Raw genomic sequence first — 21,433 nt, 5'->3', positions numbered from 1 at the left:
GAGTGTATTAACCACAAGCCTGGATCTTAGAGATGTTAAATAAAGAGGGAGATGTATGTATATATTTGAGAACTTGTTTTACCAGGGTCCAAAAGGGAGTGGTTAACTAAACCTCAAATTTCTCAAATGCAACTTAGCTAAGATACCAGGAAATGCACACAGCTTCTCATAATGTGTTGTTACCCTACTGCTACTTTACTAATAATTATAAGAAAAAAGAGATTAAAAAATCTTGATTACAAAAAAAAAAAGATTAAAAAAATCTTTATTAGAATACCATATCTCAAGAAGAGCTCAGAGAATTATTGTTCTTTATTTTTTAAAAGATGGAACAATGAAGTATCCATGAATACACAGAGCATCAAAGCATTGATTTTGTTTCTGTTCACATGGGAATAATTGTAGAAGAAAGAGTTTTGCTGAAAATAGGCTCTTAATTTATTTCTCCTGAGCCAAAGTTACATTTTACTAGTTCTTTTTGATAAAAGCCCATGTTTAATCACTAATCCTTCACATCCACTAACTCTTTAATTTTTCTATTTCAAGCATGTCTTCTGAAAAAGTAAATCTCCTAGACCTTAAGGAGTCAATTCCTCTACAATCAGTGGAGCATTAGGGAAGAATGTACTTGAAACAGATTAGGGGGATAACTGTGGCCATGAGCAGCAATCCTAGCCCTCAGAAATGGGTATATCATCATCTCTTCACTTTTCAATAGACTTGGCAACTGTGTTTTTGTGAGACAGTACTTACTGAATCAGCGCAGTAGCAAAAAGATAATATAGCTGTTCTTTGTTACACAGAGACAGACCAGAGAAACTTGAGAGGGCGTGGTGGCTTTCAAATCTATGAAGCAGTCATTGGAAAAATAGGTGGTTGTGTGTCTGATCTCTGCAGCCTGACAGTCTTGTAATGTGATAGTAATAGCTATGGAGTTCCTAGATATCACCTTCTGCATCCTACTGCAGAATTACATGTGCCCCTCATATCTTGGGTAGATACCTTGGAAAATCAAGCTGCAACCTGAGAGGAGTTCTAGTACTCCTGTTTCAGTTCTTGGGATCATTCAACATGTAGGACACCAACAGAACTGCAAAGGTGACAGTGAGCTCTCTGTTTCACATGGGTTTTCTGTTTCAAGGTTTTGTTCGTAAATTGCTGCAGCAATTCAACAATCACAGCTTTCTTCGAAGATCATATTTGTTTCAAAGTTGAAAGCTAACAGGGATCAGTTGTTAAAATCTGCCAGCAGTGAATCTGTACTGCCTCGTTTTGCAGGGGTTTATTAACAAAGGATTTTATTTATATCACTTTCTTCTTGCTGTTAACAGTTTTCACCTACACACTTAGAAAGAATTGGGTTTTTTTCCTTTTCTGAGAAATGACTAGGATGTAACCGAGTACCAGAGAGATTCAATCTGCAAAAAGCAGTATCATTAAATCCACTAAAATTTAAGACAGAATATTAACTCTCTTCTCATTACCTAAACCTACAAATAAAGTGTTAAACGTGTATATAATTATTGTGTTGTGTCCATTGTTTTGCACAAATTATGTATTTTCACTGATGTCTCATTAGACTCTCATACTATGTAGAAAAAGAGAAAATAAAATTCTGATTCTAGACTTCAAGTGGCAATTTGTATTGTCACTATGTACACTTGCCAGTAGCCCACAGCCATCTTTCTCATCTTTCTGGTAATCACATGAAGAGATTTAAGGCTAAGATTAGCTGGAGAGATAAGAACTGAGGGGAGGCAGCGGGAGACTCTAGTAATGACATATGAGCAGGGAAAAAGTGAGAGTTACTGCTTTGGCTCAAACACAGTGCCTGTTGTGAAGGAGAATTAGCATCCCTAGGTTAACCCTACCTCCCTTTGTGAGACGCCTATTGGGTCCTTTTTTTCCCCTCTTCCTCTCTCTTCCCTGCCAACAGAAATCTCTGTGATGCCGACCAAAAACACACACTGGAAATAGCAGTGTGGGAAAGGCATGAGGTTGCCCATATGCCAATAGTTTTGTTTCATGATGCTCACGCAGTTTGTATAAATACTTTATTTTGCTTAGGCAGGAGACCAAGAGAATGGATTTTAGATAAGAGGACAGTATCTTCTTTTTTCCTTCTGTTTTTCGTTGTTCAGGCTAGCTTATTCATTGTAATAATTTCTGTTTTCTGCTTCTAGCGTAGTCAAATTTTCAGTTCCTTCACTGATTTGAACTTTTTTCCTCTATATACTTCAGGTTTAAAACACTAAAGTAAATATTATGTTCAAGTCCTCAGGTTATGTTAATGTATCAACCCTTTATTTTCTTCTAATCTGGGATCAGAACCTCTGAAGTGTTTACATTTGCTGTTCCAGCCAAGTGTCCAGGGTGCTTTTGTATAGTGTCCAAAGGAGCTTCATGCCAGCATTCTGAGTGGTGTCTGCCAATGCAGAACTGATCCTACAAGATCAAGTGATGTGATGAAAAGAAGAAGAGAGGCTGGTGAAGTTATCAAGGCATCACTTTACCTGATGTTTATTGCTACAGAAGGCAGCAGGCAGTTTCCTTGCTTTCACATAGTTCAGCTTGTCGGAACTTAATGAAATTTAGGCTGGGTGTATTCACCATACTGACTTTCTCAGCAAGTTATAGTTTTCCTTCAAAGGATTTTTTTTTTTTTTTGTTATTTCACAGTTTCAAGAAGTCAGAGAGGACATAATTTATCATGTCCTGTGTAGGTAAATAACTGCTTTAAACACCTGTGATCTCTATTTTTTAAATAAATGCTTACAGAAGGATTGAGAATTTAAATAACACAAAGTGGGAAAATACAGAATACCCTGCTTCCTGCAAGAAACAAGTGTTAAATAATAAATGCTTGTATATTCCTTATATAAATAATATATTCTTACTTGAATACAAAATAAACTTTAAGAAAAACTGTTGTCTTTTTGTAACATTATTTGTAGCCAACCATACCTAGTCAAAAAGAAAGGATCAAAATAATCTCTCAACTGTTATGTTCCTTAGTGAATGGCTAACTATAAATCACAGTTATGATCACAAAGAGCAGGTATGATGAGACATTATGAAGTCAAAACTACATACGAAGGGAAGAGATTTTACCTTTTCAAAAAAGTACTCTTACCTTCCTTTCCCTCTTCTCTGCAGCTAATTTAGGGAAAAAAAATCACAAGATTTTGTTATAAGTACTGCCTTAGAAAATACCATCGTTTTCAATGCTCTTCTGTTCTTTGCATTTTCATCTTTATGTTTTGATCTTTTCTCTTAAAGGATAATTTGGTATCTTATTTTTACACTGATCCTATGTTCAATGTCGTCTATACAATGCAGTGGGTGTTGTCAAATGTAAAGGGTTGTTGTAGCTGTAATCTCATCTTTCTCACAGATGGCAAAATCTTCTGGTGAAAATTTTCAAACTCATATTTATGTACCTCCTCATCATGATTGCTTTAGAAATTGCAATGAAGCTAATAATTTGGAAGAAGAAGAAAAATTATATTAGTGTTTAAAAATTATTAGGCTTTTAAGGTTCATTTTAAATGCTCATCTTTGAAAATTCTAATTGCATTATTGCTCTTCAGGCCTCGAATTAAGCCAGTGAAACTCATTAAAATTATCCTGAATTATCTGTTAATTTTTGCTTTACTGTTCTGTGAATAATTATTATTTATTTAAAAATCAGCACTGGAAATGTGACAATACCATGACACTTTCTCTAAGCAGCTGTTGAACTCTTAATAGTTCTAGGTACTCTGCAGGTCAATCTCCCACATACACAAGCAAATCAAATCTGAAATTGTTGGCAAAGATGCTCCTGTGACTTACATTAGTCATGTGGAGGCTTCAAGGAAAAAATTGGACTCATTCTGTCTATGTACAGTAATGAATATGCTATGAAGATTGACCAAAGTAAAGCAAATACAGTTCTCGAAGTTGGCTTTCATGCTTGGTTAAGGCAATAAAAATCCCTAGCTGAGGACATGAACAGAGGTCACTAGTCAAAATTAGTAGAGTAAGAAGCAGGGCAAGATTTCTTAAGATGTAGACATTGTAAGGTTCAGAGAACACAGAGAGCATATTTTTTCATTTAAGTGAACCTTTTGAATGTTGTATTTGAATGAGCTAAGCAGAGTATGCAGGAGCACTTTGCCTGAAATGTCATCATTTCAGTGTTTGCCCAAACCAGCTAAAGTAACTGAAGTATCTGAAGGCTTTCACTGAACAGCTTTTGTGGTGTTGAAGATGCTGGATCGGGGAGTCTCAAGATAGTTTGCTGTCTGTGATCACAGATGGCACTGCTTTCCCTGCAAATAAACTGTGTCCTTTCTATGAGCTGTTTTGCAAAACATCTCAGATGTCTCAGACCAGCCTGTCTTATTCAGGTGTTGCTGCCAAAGCTGCTGGAAAAACTCATGGTGTATAAAAAACACTGCCCTGGGTTGTGCAACAGTTGCATCAGAGGCTCTGTGTCTGAGAAAAGGACTGAAGCAGAGAGCCTGCATGCCGGTGGTATGCATGAGAAGCTAGAGCCAAACAGAATCTGAACACAGCTCAAACATACAGACTAAAACAAGGTCTGATGAGTAGCCAGAGAAAATGATGACATTGATGGTATGGTGACATGATGATAGTGAGGCACCAATGCCCCAGGCAATAGGGGAATGTTTGTAGAAACTCATGGGGATATGCCATTAATGTTTTTGAGGGCGGTCATCTCACATCAGGCAAAATGAGACAGACAGACATATACTCAGTTGCAGCTCATGAGTTTCTGATTTTTTCTCATACATTAAGAAGGAAAAAAACCCCATAAAATAATCAGTTAGGGCATTTAAAAAACCTTTAAATCAAAACTACATTGTCCTGCCTTGTAATGACACTTCTATTGTCAAATGTAACTATTCTGAGGTATGATGTCACCTGGACCACAGGGAGATAAATTTGCATGAGTCTTTCTCTATATATCTGGACAGTAAGAGTGGGTTTCATCATACTGATGTAGATGTCTGATATGTAGGATGCAGGCATTTACATCTGAGGTAATCATCTAGTCTCCCTTTATAGTCAACAAAGGGGCAAGGCACTCCAGAGTATGATTCATTTCATGTAAAGTAGGTCAGATGAATTGTAGCCTCCAAGTGTCTGTTCTTCCTCATTGACTGTGACAACAGTTGAGGGTGAGTCGCTCAGCTGTCCATGTCTACGTCAAAAGTGCAGCACTGAAACCCTCTCCAGAAGATGAGTCATGAGAGCTCTGTATGGTTGCTTTCTGTTATTTTTATTTATCTATTCATAGTAATGTTTAACTGTAGGACTGTAAAGTGACAATGCGCTAAACCTGTGTACCCATATCATCTAAACCAGAGTGTGAAAGCACTGGTAGTATTATTCTTGTTTAATCTTGCTTATTCTTATTAATTTGAATAGACCTTACAGATGCATACTATGAAGTGTTAAATAATTTTGCTATTTTCTAACAGTTTAGCTCTTTGCTCCCTGTACATCAAGTGTAATTTACCATGGTGAAGTACATCTTTAGGCTTACTGATTAGCATGAAATTTAGGGCAAGACAAACATATCAATTTCAATGAGAAAAAAGGCTGCTCTTTCCCTCAACATTTCTGAACTCTCCAGATTACACTAAATAAATATATTAAGTTAATGGAAGGACCTCTGAATTTAGGAGAGCGCTGTGCTGATAAGAGAAGTACCAAAGAGGTGAATGGAAGCGTATTGGACAGTCTGTTATCATAGGAGTAAGATTTGCTGTGTTGTATAAACCAGTGGGTGACAGCAGAATTCTAGTAATACACAATGTTTTCCAGAGATAGACACTGAAATTTTTCCAAAGCTGGTGCTTTAACCATGAAGTCACATAAATACTTTGATACAATGTACTAGGGCTGTTGGCTATGAATTATGAATGAACTTTGCTAATCACCACTGAATTTTGATCTCTCAACCATTGATTACCTGCTGTCATTTGATAGTGTTTGCAGAAGATTGCTAAATATAATAAGGCATCCTGTGTCGGCCTGTGGAATTATGATAAAAAGTTGACAGAATAGCGTTAAGAATTCTGGAATGTATTCTCATGAGCTTGAACGAATAACAGAACCTGAATGCAAGTATTAGAGGTATGAAAAACTACTGACAATTATAAGGACCTTTTATGTCATGCAAATTCTTCACCTTCAGCCTGATTAAAGGTCTTCAGGCACAACAGAACTGAGCTTGCAAATTTCCAGGATTATTATTCTGTAATGCCATGGTGAAGCTAGTGAATATTTTACAGACTTACCCAGTGTACTTGCTGTCAATTTGCAGTGATGTTTTACCTCAATGAGGAACCAAAGGCTGGTGTTTATGCAGCACATTTCCTAGTAACCTAGCATAGTAATGCAGTGATAGTCCCCAGAATTAAAAGGAACGAGGCATAGAAAGACCTCAAGAAGATGAGAAACCTCTTCTCTAATACCTTGATAGTACAAGAGGTCACAATATTTTGGCTTTGGGAACAGCCCAAGAACTTAATTCTAGAGTACTTACCAGAGTAAAGAAATGCTGTGTTTCTGTATGATTATTGTTTTGACCCAAACTGATAATACATTGGCATTGCAGCTACTATTTAACTGCCTAATATTGTCTTAAGTCAGAGGATAATATTTTTATTTTAAAGATTGCAGATCAATTCTCTCATAGATTAGCACAAAAAAGGAAGGTTAGATAGACACTTATCTTGGTAGATTATTTTGCAGCATAAGACATGCACATACCTTCTTTTCCAAGAGTCATTCAGGTATTTAATAGGACACATTTAAAATAATTTGCTGTATTTTTCTCAATAAGTTTCAACCTGCCTAAACTGAAACAGATATAAACCTTGCACAAAATCTACCAGAGTAAAACCTCAGCCTTGACAACTTTCAGAGCCTGGTCTACTCAACTTTAGTGGTTGTGTGAAAGAGCCCCAAGTTCAGACCAGCCAGGATTCATTCTCTGGATTCATAATTTACTTTCAAGGTGTAAAAGCTGTATTAGAAAAATCATTTGCTTTTTAAATGTCTAGCAAATAAAAGCCATCAGTTTACAGTGCAAGTGAACAAAAGCCAGCGAGTGAAAACCATATATAACAAAACAAAGAGAAACAAAGCAACTAAGCCAGATGACCTTTTTTTTTCAACTGCACTCAGCTGTATATATATGTATACATGATCTATACAATGTTCCACTTGTATTGCAGTATGGTATCCTTCTACTTCCAGGTTCTAGTGGTTTCTCCAAGGGTTTGTATAGTAATCCTCTGCTTGTGTCCTGCTAGCAGTGCAAGTGGAACATCATTCAAATGAAAATACAGAAAGAACACTCAAAGATTTTTTTTTTTTTCTGAGAGTCATGCTTTTCTTCTGGTGAGTGCACTTGATAAAATACATTCCATCCACCCACAGCCCCCTGCCTTCTCTGTGTTCCACTGATAACGTGACCCACCACACTGAAAGAGTATTATTTCCTGAAAGGCTGTAGGCAAGCATGATGATGAGAAGAAAAAAGAGGAATGAATGTTAAGCAGAATGGGAGAGAGAGGAATTGTGCATATGTATGAGACAGCAAAAAATTAAAAGTGTGCTGGGAATTGGATTTAGTAAGGGGGGGAAGTAAGTGCATATTTCTTTTAAGATGTATATATCATAGAACGCAAAAGAATAGTTCTACCTGCATCATCAGTCAATTCCTACCAATTTGCGAGAGATGAATGGGGGTAATAACAATAACCGCATCAGCACAAGTTGCATGTTAATATAATGGAGTTCATATTTTGGAAAATGTGTGAGAGTACACAAAACAATCCTTTTCAAAAATAAGTTTCTTTGCCCAAGAGAGGGCAAAGGAAACACAGAGATAAAAAGTAACTAGTTTTAACATAATTCCAATATTTTTTTAAACATATATCTATATAAGTTCACACACACACTTTTAATCCATTTGTCCTTTTCACAACTATAGTAGATATTTTTGCCCCCAACGTCTAGGAGGAATGATGAAGAGGACTCCATCTTATCAGAAGGCTAATTAATTACTTTATTATACTATATTATTTTATACTATATTACATTATATTACATTACATCTAAACTGAATCTGCCAAGCATTCCACTGCACTCCACTGCACTGAATCTCATGATTGTCAGCCGACAGTCCTCACACACACACACACACACACACACACACACACACACATACGTACGTGCGCTTGGCCCTGACAGGCCAAGGAAACAAAACACCATCACTTTGGGTAAACAATCTCCATATTGCATTCTACCTTTGCACCAACACAGGCACGGCAAATGAGATAAGATTTGTTTTTGATCATTCTTTGAGGTTCAGAGTATGTGAATCCCAAAAATATTCTTGGGAAGATTGCCTTGCTTTTCTCTGTGAGGAGAAATGTGGCTACACACAACTATGTAAGAAAATGGTATTTAAAAACAAATCATTGGTGATAGCATTTACAAACAAAACTAGTTAGATTTAAAAGAAAAGATGGGTTAAGACAAGAAAATTACCCTAGCAGTATTTGTCAAATATATGACAGTACTCTCTAATTGATTTCAACAGGGACAGATTCCCTGCTATATGCTTTATTTAATGTAACTTCAAAGTGTTACTCATTGCCAGTCATGTCACTTCTTTGAGCAAGACTTACTCCAGTTTTAGCTGGAGCTCACCTTGAGAGAACCATCAGGAAGAAGCCTGTGCATCACTTAAGCTCTTGTGCACTGTTAAATTTCACTTTTTTACCTGTCCTAAAGTTTCCCCTTCAAAGTTATTAATGGATGGAAATACAGTCTATTTCATGAGGTCATATTTTATACACTCACATTTTTACATTTTTAGCTGGCTCAAAGCTGTCTGTTTTGTGCAAAGTGTTATATTTTGCCCTTGACAAAGCATCAGCTGATAACCAGCAGCTTTGGTCCTAAATATGTGCCTCATTTTCTTCCTGTAATTCATATACTGTTCTGTCTTCTGTGAGCAATATCCCACAAGTCATTGCCAAGTAGAGCAAACTATGGGCCTATTGATGACAAGAGAAAGAAGACTGCTTATTGTTAATGGATAGGTGAATAATAAATCAAAGCAAGAACTTGGGCATCAGCATTCGTGTATTGTAGCATGCTGAATGAATTTAGAGGTGCAAAACATCAGAATGCTTTGGGGATATTCTGCTTTTATTTACCTCCAATCACTTCTGAGTCAGAAAGTTAAGTAATCTAGTATTGGCAAATGACAACTTAGTGTCCAGTTTTGCCGATGAGGCTACATAGTAAACACCCATGCTAGACTATTCAACCAGAAGATAAATTTGTCATTTGTATTGTAACACTCATCACTTTAAAAGTGATTAATTGTCCTCTAGAGTCTGACCTATGCCCTAGGGAAATGTTTAGGCCTGTACTTAACTCTTTTAGATTGATTGATGTACCTAAAGTTTTTTATGTTTTCTTCCAATCATTACAAATTTCTCATTTAATATAGTTTATTTCAGGACTCTAGAAATGTGGGCTGTTTCCCAGAACTTTCAGGTGTTGTGATGACACTTCAAAACAACTGCAAAATAGCAACCAATCTGCCATCTCTGGCATTATCTTTTACAGCTATACCTGTTGAGAGGCAATGACAGTCCAAAACTTACCTGAACTGGACTGATTAAGATATCCCAGTCTGATTTAGATTATGTCAATAGCTGTCAGTACCACATGAATTACAGAGGCTTTATCTGATCTATTATGGTAGGCTGTTGAAGCTTCTTCAGAATAAATGATACAATTACTTTGTGCTGTCTGACATATCAGTTTACACAAACTAGTAGTAATAACTGGGGAGTCTGGATTCAGTACTTAACTAGCTACAAGTCTTGTGTGGCAGATAAAGAAAATTCCAAGGCAAATCATTCAATAGCTTTGTTAAAAAATCATTGTAACAACATTGTTATTACTGAGAACATCAAAAATTTTATTAGGTTTTCATATTAGGTTTCCAACCTAAATGATTCTGTGATTCCATGTTACTTTATGTTTTGTCATTTTTTGTACTCTATTGAAATGGTTCTTGCTACAAATATATTTACTGCTACTTAAATCATAAAACCATCTTCTTTAATGTATTAGCTCTTATCAGTCATATTTTTCTCTCTAGAATCTAATTTTTTCTTGATTCCATGGTCTTATTATCCCAGATCTCCTTTTAGCTTTCTGGTCATTACTTCAGTAAGTTTTTTAGAGCTATTTTGCTTGATACAGCAGTGATGTGGTAGCATGGACTGGGTGTCCAGTAGCAGCTGAAGCTCTGCTTGGAGCAAAAGCTCAGGTGCAATTGTTGAATGCAGGGTCGAGTTAGTTTCATCTGAAAGTTTATGAGCTCCAAGACTGCTCAGCCATGCAAGCTACAGCCCACTAAGTGATCATCCTCCTGAAAGAAACGCTGTGCTTCCTGCCATGCTTCCTCTCATAATTTGAATGTCTTTTGGCAGAGGCCTCTAAAAAAGCTGCAGAAGTGTTTAGGTGTTTGTTCATCTACTAAGGCAGCAGCTACCATGCTGACTAGCTGCCTGCCTCTTTTAATTACATTGTAAATTTTTTGAGATGTCATCTACTCTTTTCCAGTGGAAAAGAGAAATTGATGCAGTGAATAATAATGTTTTTCTTATAAACACAAATTTATTATTATGATTTTTTTTTCCTATTGCATCTCATCCACTGTCATGTGCTTTTTCTATTTCCAGAAGATTTCTCATGTCTTTGTTGCATCAGACATCTGGTCAGTATAGCTCAGTTACAAGCCAAGGATTGTAAGAACTGTTTCAATTAGGATAATCTCCCAGTCACAAACAGTTCGAGCTTTGTGATCAGAAAGGAGAATTATATAAGGTTGCTTCTAGACATTGTAGGATTCTGGAGTTGTGTGGTTGAAGGGAGAAGTGTTTTTTGGGGTTTTTTTCTGCACTTAAAACACAGAATTAAAAAGCCTCAAATAGTATTTTATCATTAAATACTATGCATTAATTTCTTCCCTGGGATACCGAGCTGTGTTTAGCAGAGTGGCATTACTGGCTAGTAATGGCTCTGTTGGCTGTGCAAAAGACGCAAGAAGATGTGAAAATGGCCCCAGAGTCAAGATGGCAGCATTGCCAGGTTCAGCTCTACTGGCAAACTTATAGGCAAAGCTGGAAGGCAGCCATGAAGTGGCAGAGGAGAAAATCCCCTCTGCTTAAGCTCTGTCATCCTGAAGACTGAGCAGGATGTGTTTTGCTCAGTTCACTCATAATGTAAGACAGCGTGTTCCTTGCTTGACTAGGCTACTCTCCATAACACCAGCCACTAATCCTTATGGCTCTTTGTCCCCAGCCATAAAGGATTGTTGAGCATCTTATATGTTGGTTTGGGGTTTTTTTAATGTATTTTGGTAATAGCTGTGTAAATTAGGAACTACTGTTAAAACATTTGAGTGAAGGTACTGGTACTGTTCAGCCGGACCAGAATCCCACTCACCATTCAATATGGCTTAAGCCCCCTAGACTACTCTTCAGAGACACTTTGATATTTCCCTTGACAATACAGAGGTGCTTAAGGAGAAGTCAGGCCACAAAAAACACTGTTTAGTGTATTTCTCCATGTATTTCTATGAGTCATACAGGTTTTGTGTAGTAGATCAGGTCTTTAGAGACCTAAACAAGAACATTCCATTTACTCTTCTCTAGTAGACTTCCCACTCTTCCAGAGCACTTTATCTGCCTCTAGAAATCGTTCTTAGTTAGATTTATAAGAAGAAAAGTTTTTCTTGGGCATTGTCATCCTGAGGGTCCTTACATAAAACACAGCTTCGTTTTTTCAGATTTTCTGAAAACAAACCCTATGTAGAAAATGGCTGTGCCATTTTCTCTTAAGCAGAAAGTAAGAAATATTTTAGTTCTAATACAGATTAGCCACTTTGAATTGTACCTTTGTTCCAAAGATTGTTTGCTGCTAAGACTGAACCTCTCTCTGTCTGCTGTACGTGTGCGTGCATGGTTTGTCTGTACTTTGGGATTTGGATCTCTCAACAGCAGTGTTTGTTGCCTAGCAAAGTCTGGTCTGACACAAGACTAATACAGTATGTGTAGGTAAAGCTGATTTTAAATTTAAAATGACAGTGTGCCCTTTTTAGTCTTTTATTAGACAGTGTTTATACTGACCCATATGTCTTTTGTTTTCCCTTCTCAGATGTTGCAAGAGCAATTGAGTTACTGGAGAAACTGCAGGAATCTGGAGAAGTACCAGTACACAAACTACAGTCTCTAAAGAAGGTGTTGCAGAGTGAGTTTTGTACAGCTATCAGAGAGGTATGAATTTGAGATTTGTAGTTATTTCTCAGACTAACATTCCTCGGTACAGAAAAGCATATTTGCCTTTCAGTGCTATGTTGTATAAAGGATGACAGGTTTGAGATGTGTCTGTAGCTGCTTGCTACTGTGCAGAGCGTGGAAGTTACTGAAAAGCAGACACAGAACAATTGCATCAGCAAGACATCAGGGCTGAGGCAATCAGCCTTGCTGAGGAGAAAGGGTGATTATGATTAATTAGTACTTTAGTATTCTGCTCTCACTGTTTGAGAGTCTGTGGTAGCCTGTACAGCGCTGTGCTGGGATATGGGGTCATGCCAGTCTGGGTCAGTGTGAGGTTGGATGCCTCTCCTTTGAGCTCAGGTGTGTGATAGGGAGGTGCTGATAAAATCAGAATGCATTGACAGCCAAAAGGGGCAAGGCTGAAGTTAACTGAGCTGACAGGAATCTTACCTTGGAAATCAGTGGTGTGGTCCCAGTGGGCTTTGCTTCTCATGTCAGAAATTCTTGTCATACAGCTAAGAACTGTGATCATTCCGCTACCACCTCTGGTCAGGGCCTTCCTAAGCTCTGCCCAACAGTAGAGAGATGAATGAATAGTAATTGTTTTCTTCAAGTCAACCTAGAGAAGATGCACCACAGTTCTACATGCATATAAGCAGTATCTTCAAAGCAGTTAAACAACGAACACTTCTGTTGGAAGTTTATTAGAAAGAAAACATTGCTTAATACAACGTTGTGTCAGATACTTTACCTACTACCAAGCCTGTCGAACAGAAGCAGCTCTAAATGCCCTAATGAAGGCAACATCTTTTTAGAAAACCTGTAAGAACTTCTGTTTGTCTGTCTACTGCCTGGAACTAATCATCCATTTCTGAAATCAAAGGGGAACGTCATGGTCCCTCAATGGTAGCAAAACTGAGCTCCTGATAACTAAGCAACAGGAGCAGATTGATTGAGTGGACTGCTGAGTGGCTGAAAGGAAAGAAGAGATGAGCAGACATCAGTTTAATAAGCAAAATGGAACACACACTTTGTTTTATGGAATATATTCTTCAGTGTGAGAATCAGAGAGAGGCTTTCACCTAATTAAATTGCAGTTTTCAAGACTTTTTAAAGAGAACAGCGTTCCCTGAAAATAAATAATAAATAGTGTTCCCTGACAATAATAATGGCACTGTGTACCCTCAAAAGCCAACATTCTGACTAGTCATTTCATGTAAGCAAACTAAATGCTTCTTTAAGCAACTACAGAACATAGAAAAGTTGCGGGGTTGTTTGGGTTTTCTTCAGATAGCACAGCCTGGTACTCCAGTTGTTAAAGGCAGCTTTATGTTAAAGGCACTGATGAGTCTTTGCAGCATCATCAGTGAAATCTTAAACAAATTTATATTAGTATCAAGAAAACAGTTATAGCAAAAGCAAAATTGAAGAAAAAATAAGCTGGCTTAGAAAAATGCTTTCTCAGTCCAATGAACTGAAAGTGGATCTTGACAAAATCATCTCAGTGGCACAAAAGAACTTTACAGAGTATTGTATAAAGACAATCTGCATGTGACTGGAGTTAGTTGCTACACAAGAATTGAGTGATGATGAATAAATAGTTCTGCCAACTTCATAAACAAAAAATGTATTTCTTATTAAGTTTATATATCTTTCTAACATATCACTAGCAGAGAACAAAATTTCTACACCCATGAAATTTGTACCATTCTCTGATACGTGTGTAAATCTTCTTTTAGAAAAAAAAATTCAAATATAAAAGGCCCAATAATAAATCCTTTCATTTAGGGAGAGTGGGAGGATCGACATATATACATTGTGAGTACTTAAGGTTGTTCTACATGTGGCTGCTCTTTTCATCTACATTAAGTCCTTGGCAGATATTAAGACTGTAACTCTCTTTTTTTCCACCAGTTGAAGAGCTGTTTGAAAACTTAGAAAATAATTGCTTCTATATAAAAAAAAGATTATAAGAGGATGGAATATTTTAGTCACATTACATTGTCAGCCATCTCCAAGCACTGCAAGAGGGACTGGGAGGGTATCTGAGCTGTGTTGTGTTGCTAATCAGGGATGCCCTTCTTGCCTGTCCTTCATGTACACTGGAATTTATTGAACAGCACAGATTTTTCGGAGTGTGTTTGCATTTGAGATATCTAAGGCTACACAGAAATTTCTCTACAAATGCTCTGTCCAGTTGTTTATCTTTTCTTACCTTAGTGCAAGATGTGAGAGTGTGGTGACTAGATTTTAATTTTCTTTATTGGCGCCTACACAGACTGGAGGAGAAAAGTTGTTGACATTACAAAAGAATGCATAGCAGCCAGTTGGAAATAATGAGAAAAGTGGGAGTGAAGCAGACCGGGTGTGAGCTGTAGGTAGGAGTAATCAAAATGGGATGAGGAGAAAGGCTTTGTGTTAGTATGCAAATTCTGAAAGAGGCTGCTTTTTATATATATGCAGATATTCAGATCTGCAGTGTGCTGTGTTCATTTTATAATGCAAGATCTGAGCCTTATTTTCTTTCATCAGAAAATCTAGTAAAAGAGACTAAGGCTGACTTTTGTAGTCCTATAAACACCATAGTGGAGGAACTTTGTAAAATAAAAAATTTCATTTTGCAGTCCAAGAAATTATGGAAACTTAACTGTCCAGTGAGTTTGATTGTTACAGTAAGTCCCAGAGAAACTCAGCGTTGGGCTGAGGGCAGGTGAAAGGATCAAAGATGAAATGCAATATGCACTGTACTAACTAAATTGTCCTGTCTGTTCTACAAGTAGAACTAACTACAGAAGCAGGAGGTTACTTTCATGACCCATTAACCTTTAAAAGTATGAGATATGATATTAGATGGCATACATTCCTATCTAATGTGTAGGAATCTATCTAATGGCTGTAATTAATTGTATTTATGGGAATTTATTTAGTAAATCAAATTTCAAATCCCTACACTAATATTCTATAGAAATTTTTTTTTTTAAGTGACTGAGTGAATGAAATTTAAATAGAAGTACTTTAGCATTTTTCAAGGATGCTGTGTTAGGAAATGGTGATTAATGGTTCTCACTTAGCTAAATATAAGTACCACCAACTGAAATATTCTGTCTGGCACTAGGCAGGAATATGGATTAGCTCTGAAAATCATGGAAATAATTGAAGTGTATAATGGCCTCAGTATTTCCTTTTCACCTGAATACCCCTAGACGAGAAAACAAGTTAACCGAAGTCTGATCTTACCAAAAGTCAGTTTGGAAAAAAAAAATTAATTTTGTTTTAAAATTACTTCTTTTAAAAGCTTCCTAGCTACATGTAGATTAATTAGTCTTCTATAGCTATGTCATCTGATAAAACTTGCACAAATCTTTCCCATTATACCATTAAGTCCTTTACCCTTCTAAATGTTTTTGCTGTTTATTTAAAGCTGTTGCTATGTTAAGTCATCTGATTTCCAAGAGGTTACTGGAATAAATAAAGTGCTTTGAAAGTGAATGCAATTGAGCTACTGAGAACATATGCAACATAAAACTAGACAACCTAACTGATAAAGTTACTTTAATGGTTGTAAGTCAGCAAAAGGAAGTTGTAAGAACTGAAAGATAAGGTAAATTTCTGGTCTGGCAAGAAACCCTAAGGACCTGTGGGCACAGATGATAGAATAAAAAGCTGAGCAAAAATCAACAAGAAAATGTGACATGCCTTAGCAGCTATGTGAATTTCATTTACTGCTAAAATCTGATAACTGGTGGTCAAGAACCAGGAGAATAACAGTACAGTTTAATAAACACTGGAATCTCCTGAGCAAAGTTTTCTTTCAGCTTGATTCCTTGATTTCCAATTCTGTGTGTTAAATATGTAATATTCAGGTGTGTTTAGTTTTTCTCCCAGCTTGCCTTTGCTACTCAATTTTTTATTTCATGGTTAAAGCTTAAGTTTTCTGTGTGGATATTGTTTGAAATAGGATTTGACTAGGAAATACCTATGGTGAATCAATGCTAAAATGAATCAGATAAAAATGTGGCAACCACACACACAAAAGTAACCATTATTTTATATTGTTATGACTCCCACCAAAATATCACGTCATCACAGGAAAGCAAATCTGTAGGATTCAGTCACTGATGAAGGAGGACAAAGTACTCTAATCTTGTCCATCTTGTATGAGATTAGTCATTGGGAAAACATGTTGTCTTTGAAAATAGTTTAGTTCCTATGTCAGTAGTTTAAAACATTTTTAAGCTTGCTATAAAATATAAACAGAGCATCCTGGACATTTAAAGACTTCTTTTGACTTACAGGCATAAAAATGGCAATGGCAGAACACTGACCCATATTTTTCATGAGCTCCTGATGCTCCCTAGTTACTTTAGAGATATCCTTGCATGTGTTGTATAGTATTAAAATCATAGTTTTATTATATATTAGGTAGTATAGTTTAATAAACCTAGTCAGTATTTTGGAATTATTTCCTTTAATTACTAGTTTCATTTCCATGCCTTCGTGATCTGAACGCCCAGAATCCCAGTGCTGCTGATATGCAATGTTTTTTTATCTGGTCCTTTCCTCAAGCTGCCCACCCATACTTTCCATTATTAACCCTGATATGGGGCTTTGCAAATTTTAAGGGACCAGAAGAAGGCTGCTGGGTGGTGAAAAACTGGATCTGGTGGTACTATACACTGATGCCATGTGTGAGAACAGAAGGCTGGCTGGAACCCTCAGATGTTCATTCACTTCAGATGTCCTAGTGTGGTTGTATACTCCATTTTTACAGGGCTCTACTGAATACAACAATCTGGATATTAGCAGGACTCAGGCAAAAATCCTCATTTATTCTTTTATTCAATTATTAATTTAAGATTTTAATGTAGGAGTCATTTAAATACCTGTTTTTATTGTGTTTCAATAATCTTAAAATTTATTTGTTCAGTTTGCAATATAATGCTGTTACTCCACATCCCAGACCTAGTCTCTGAAAGCAGAATGTCATTGTTTTCTGCCTCATGAGTCCTTATGAAAATGGAGGTGCAGCAGGCCAAATTCTCTCAGTTGGCACCAAGGTAAGCCCCCAAGTCCAAATTCTGCCCTGTCTTCATGCTTTATTTTTGCTGAAAGCTGCATATTTGTTACAGGAGGAGAAATACAATTCTGGTCATCTCCACAGGGCAAGCCCAGCGTTTGAAGTTTTTAAATTATAAGATGCAAGCTTGGGAAAAAAAATGTATTGAGAAGACTTACAGCTATAATTCACAGCACAGAACTGTGATTAAAGCTCAGTGGGAAGCCTGACATCTAAAGATCCCCTGCTGTCGCACTTGCCCGTGCAAACCTGAGTGCTGGTCAGACTGAGCACAAGTGATATGCCAGACTTACTAATAAGGCAATTAGTAAACAAAAGGGCAATAGGACAACACACAGGAGTAAAGTGACAGAGATTTATCAGCTCAGAGTTCTACCTCAGGTCACAAAAACATTGTGGTTGTATTAGCATGATGCCTCATTAGACTGACTGGGAAGCAGAGTTCTCCTTAGGCTAATCTGATACCTTGTTATAACTTGTTCTAGTGTTCCTGATAGCTTATTCAGAATCACTGCACCATTAGTTTAGTAGTAAGACTCATGCTGTAGCAAATACGGAATTGTGCAAATTCACCAATTTAATTCCGATTTTTGCAGATTTATGCATTGGTTTATTTGTAAGTTTTTTAATAAAATTTGTATTCCTGGATGTTAATTGTAAAGTTTTGTTATTTCATCTTTTTTTAGATATTGGAGTAGATTATAATGTCAGCCAAACCAGTTCAGTGTACCTGAATACTGGGGCTGTATAGCATTTGCAAGAATTTTGTACTGTACCTTTCCATGCTTTTTTCATTTCCACTGTCCCAGTGATGAAAAGCCACATAAAATAATAAGTTTCCACTAAATGAGAGGAAAGTTTCCATCTCTGAGAGGAAAGGCCATTACTTAGCTTGTCTCAAATATGATGGTATGGCACAGTAGCAATGTATTCACTCATGTTTTACAGAATTTTGCCTTCTGCTTCCTGGTTGCAGGTATTGTACTCATAATGATGAGTTGAAAGAAGGATTTGTAATGTATGTTTATTAGATAATAAAAAAATCCAATTTCTAAAGATGAGCTGTCTGCTCTTTGTGTTGCCACCATGCTGGATTAGGCATTGAGGAAGTTCAGCAGAAAAGCATAAGTTAGCAGTACACACAGTTTTAATTACCCTACTGTGTTAAAACATGCCGTTTTTTTAGGGTGAATGTAATCAGAAATTACTGCAGTTTTGAAAAACAATGAAGCATTACTCTGTTGCTCACAAGCCCTGGATGGCATGAATGAGAACTTTTGGAAATGATTACCTTGTAACTCAGCAGATGGCCTTCATTAATGGCAATTATATGAATTTACCAAGCTGCCCAGGCATTATCTGAGAGAAGGCATTATTTAGTGTCTGTGCAATTACTGAGTTCCTACCACTTTCATGACTTCACTGCAGGAGATTTAAAACAGCTGCTGTTGTCACCTGGTTTTTCATCTGCCTAGAGCTAAGTACGTTGATTTCACAGATAGATTACTCTAGAATCTGGGACCAGACTGTATCGTGGGTCTTTAATGGATGCTTTCCCCCACTGGTTTTGATTAAAGATCAATTTTTAGAGTTGGCTGGTGGCTATAAATCTAATTATACTTACGCTCTGCTTGTGTAACTGTGTCTTTTACTACAGATAAATAAATACTTTAGTGCTTCAAGAGTCCTGCAAGACTCAAAACAATCACGTCTTGTACAATTTATCTGGATTGCTGTATCATATTTACCAAAACTGAGTGGTGCTCAGGTGATGTTCCTATTTTGGCACACAGCTGCAGCTGCATGTGCTATGGAAGTATGGAAGGTAATTCCAGTGGCACATATGTGGTGCATCTCAGCATCTTTTTGGTTTGCTCACATTATCATTTTAGTTTATTATTGCAGTATCCTTTTTGATAATATAAAACTCTTCAGAATAGACAGAATAGCCTCTGTTGCAGTTCATCTCAAGCCTGCTTCTTCCTCTTGAGAGGAATCAGCAGCAGTTTAACTACCGAGTAATGTTAATAAGTGAAAGATTGTTGGAAGCCACTGCACCATTTTTTTTGCCTTGGTGGAGCCTTAGTGTCCCTCTGCTGCCACTTAACTGATGTCACTGATGAGACTCCTGAGAAATGCTGCTCAATCTCCATTGTTTTAAGAAAAGAAATTGTAAAACTCTTTTAAAACTCTATTTTATCTGTGTTTTTGTTGTCCTTTAAAACAAGAAGCATCAGTTTCCTTCCTTCCTTCCCCCTGTCTTCTCTGCTTGATAGGAACATTTGAGATTAGCCTGCATGATAATGTCATGTTTCATCCAGGTGCTCATTTTGGCAAGGTTTTGACAAATCTGGTAAAGTTTGGAATATGGCTGTTGCTTATGTCAGCTTCAACAGCATATACAAACTTACTGATGAAGTGAAGGTTATGTGTTTATTAATGCTTGGTGTAGTTTTGAACTCAAAAGTAACTGGCAGCGGGATCTAAGAGGGTGGTAAATTATAGGCTGTGAGTTCCAAGTGGTCTTATGGGAATTAACTAATCACACATGTTGGTATTTCTTTTTATCCCAGTATATTGCAGTAGAAACAGCAGAAGAGACTTTTAGGACTGTATTTTGCCAAGGTTTAGTGATTGCAAAGGATACAGTTTCTGCAACACCTGTAACACTGTTTTAAAGATGCCAGATCCTAGTTCCCATTGACTTAGAGCAGAATATAGAACAGTGTGCAAGACATAGGAAATAAAGTAAATGATTTAAGTATATTTCTCTTGCACCTCATATAAGTAGTTTTTACTTGCAAATGAAAGTCTATTTTTCCTTATACTTAAAAGGGTATTAAGCAACTTCCTACTGACTTCAGAGTGTTAGTGATGACTCCAGACAGAATTGACATTGGAGGGAAGAGGGGGCACACAGAGGGCTTGTGTATCCTAACAGCAACAGCAGGCGTGTTTCAATTGACCCACCCAGTATGTGCAGAGGATGTGACAGCGTGCATTTTCGGGTACATCTGCTACATACTTCTGCTCACACATAAGGGAGGAAAGAGATTCTGGCCCCAGCCTGTAACCCCTGTTGGGTTGTTTCTTGGACAGACTCAGAATCATATGGCAAGAGCTCAGGGACCAGAATTTGGTCACCACAGATACTGTCAGATCAGAGTGCACACCACCATTTTCCACACAAAAAACTAAAAGAAAAATTCCACTTTAACTTGAGCCTTCATGAAGTACTACACCCTAAATTAAAATATTATACCTTTATAGTGATTATCCTTAATTTATTTTTAACAGTCTCAGGCCCATGCTGTTTTTTATCTACTGCCTAAGGACAGCTTAATAATGCATCAATATTCAGATCAGTTTTTTCACTTTGGTGGAACTGACCTAGTTTCCTCCATAGCCCCCATCCCCTAGAGAAGGAACATTTATATAAAATATCCTCAATGAAAATGCTGAAGACAACATTCATAATATTTCTTACACATGGTCCGAAATTAAAACTGTCTCATCTCCTCAAGTTGTTAAACAAGATTGAATTTCATTTACAGGTTTGTGCTTTTTAATGAGTTAGCATCCCTATGGCATCATGTGGCAACATCCATGCTGTGTTACTTCATGGAAAGGGAACAATGCAACAATTGTGAAAATAGTGCAAAGTTTGGTTTTGAAAATAGACACCAGTGGTTTTTCCAATGCAATCATGTAACTGCTCAAAGGGTAATGAGAGCTTATCATGTAAAAATATTCAGAATGCCAGCAACCTTGAATGGCCACATTCTGTCTGATAAAAATAGCTCATTAATACAGACTAGTTGTCACAAAGCAGCTTTTTCAAATTCAGTTGTCGAAATTCAGTAGCTGCAAGCAGCAACTTATGTAATACAGGCCTGTCAGTGCTTCCAGTAAGAACAGTAATGTATCACATGCCTTCCTCTCAAATGAACTTTCCAGCTCTCTG

General features: G+C 37.0%; 1 protein-coding gene across 2 annotated transcripts in view; it reads left to right on the top strand.

Annotated features, from left to right (window-relative positions):
• LIN7A (lin-7 homolog A, crumbs cell polarity complex component) overlaps positions 1–21,433 on the top strand; it is a 46,442-nt gene that overhangs the window by 7,321 nt on the left and 17,688 nt on the right. For both annotated transcript variants that reach the window (XM_064702009.1, XM_064702010.1), the window contains exon 2: positions 12,271–12,389. In XM_064702009.1, the coding sequence (XP_064558079.1) occupies positions 12,271–12,389 (119 nt within the window). The remainder of the gene's footprint in view (positions 1–12,270; positions 12,390–21,433) is intronic.

This window comes from Zonotrichia leucophrys, chromosome 1A (genome assembly GCF_028769735.1).
Source record: "Zonotrichia leucophrys gambelii isolate GWCS_2022_RI chromosome 1A, RI_Zleu_2.0, whole genome shotgun sequence".
NCBI lineage: Eukaryota > Metazoa > Chordata > Aves > Passeriformes > Passerellidae > Zonotrichia > Zonotrichia leucophrys.
This window is presented reverse-complemented; position numbering and strand designations above follow the sequence as displayed.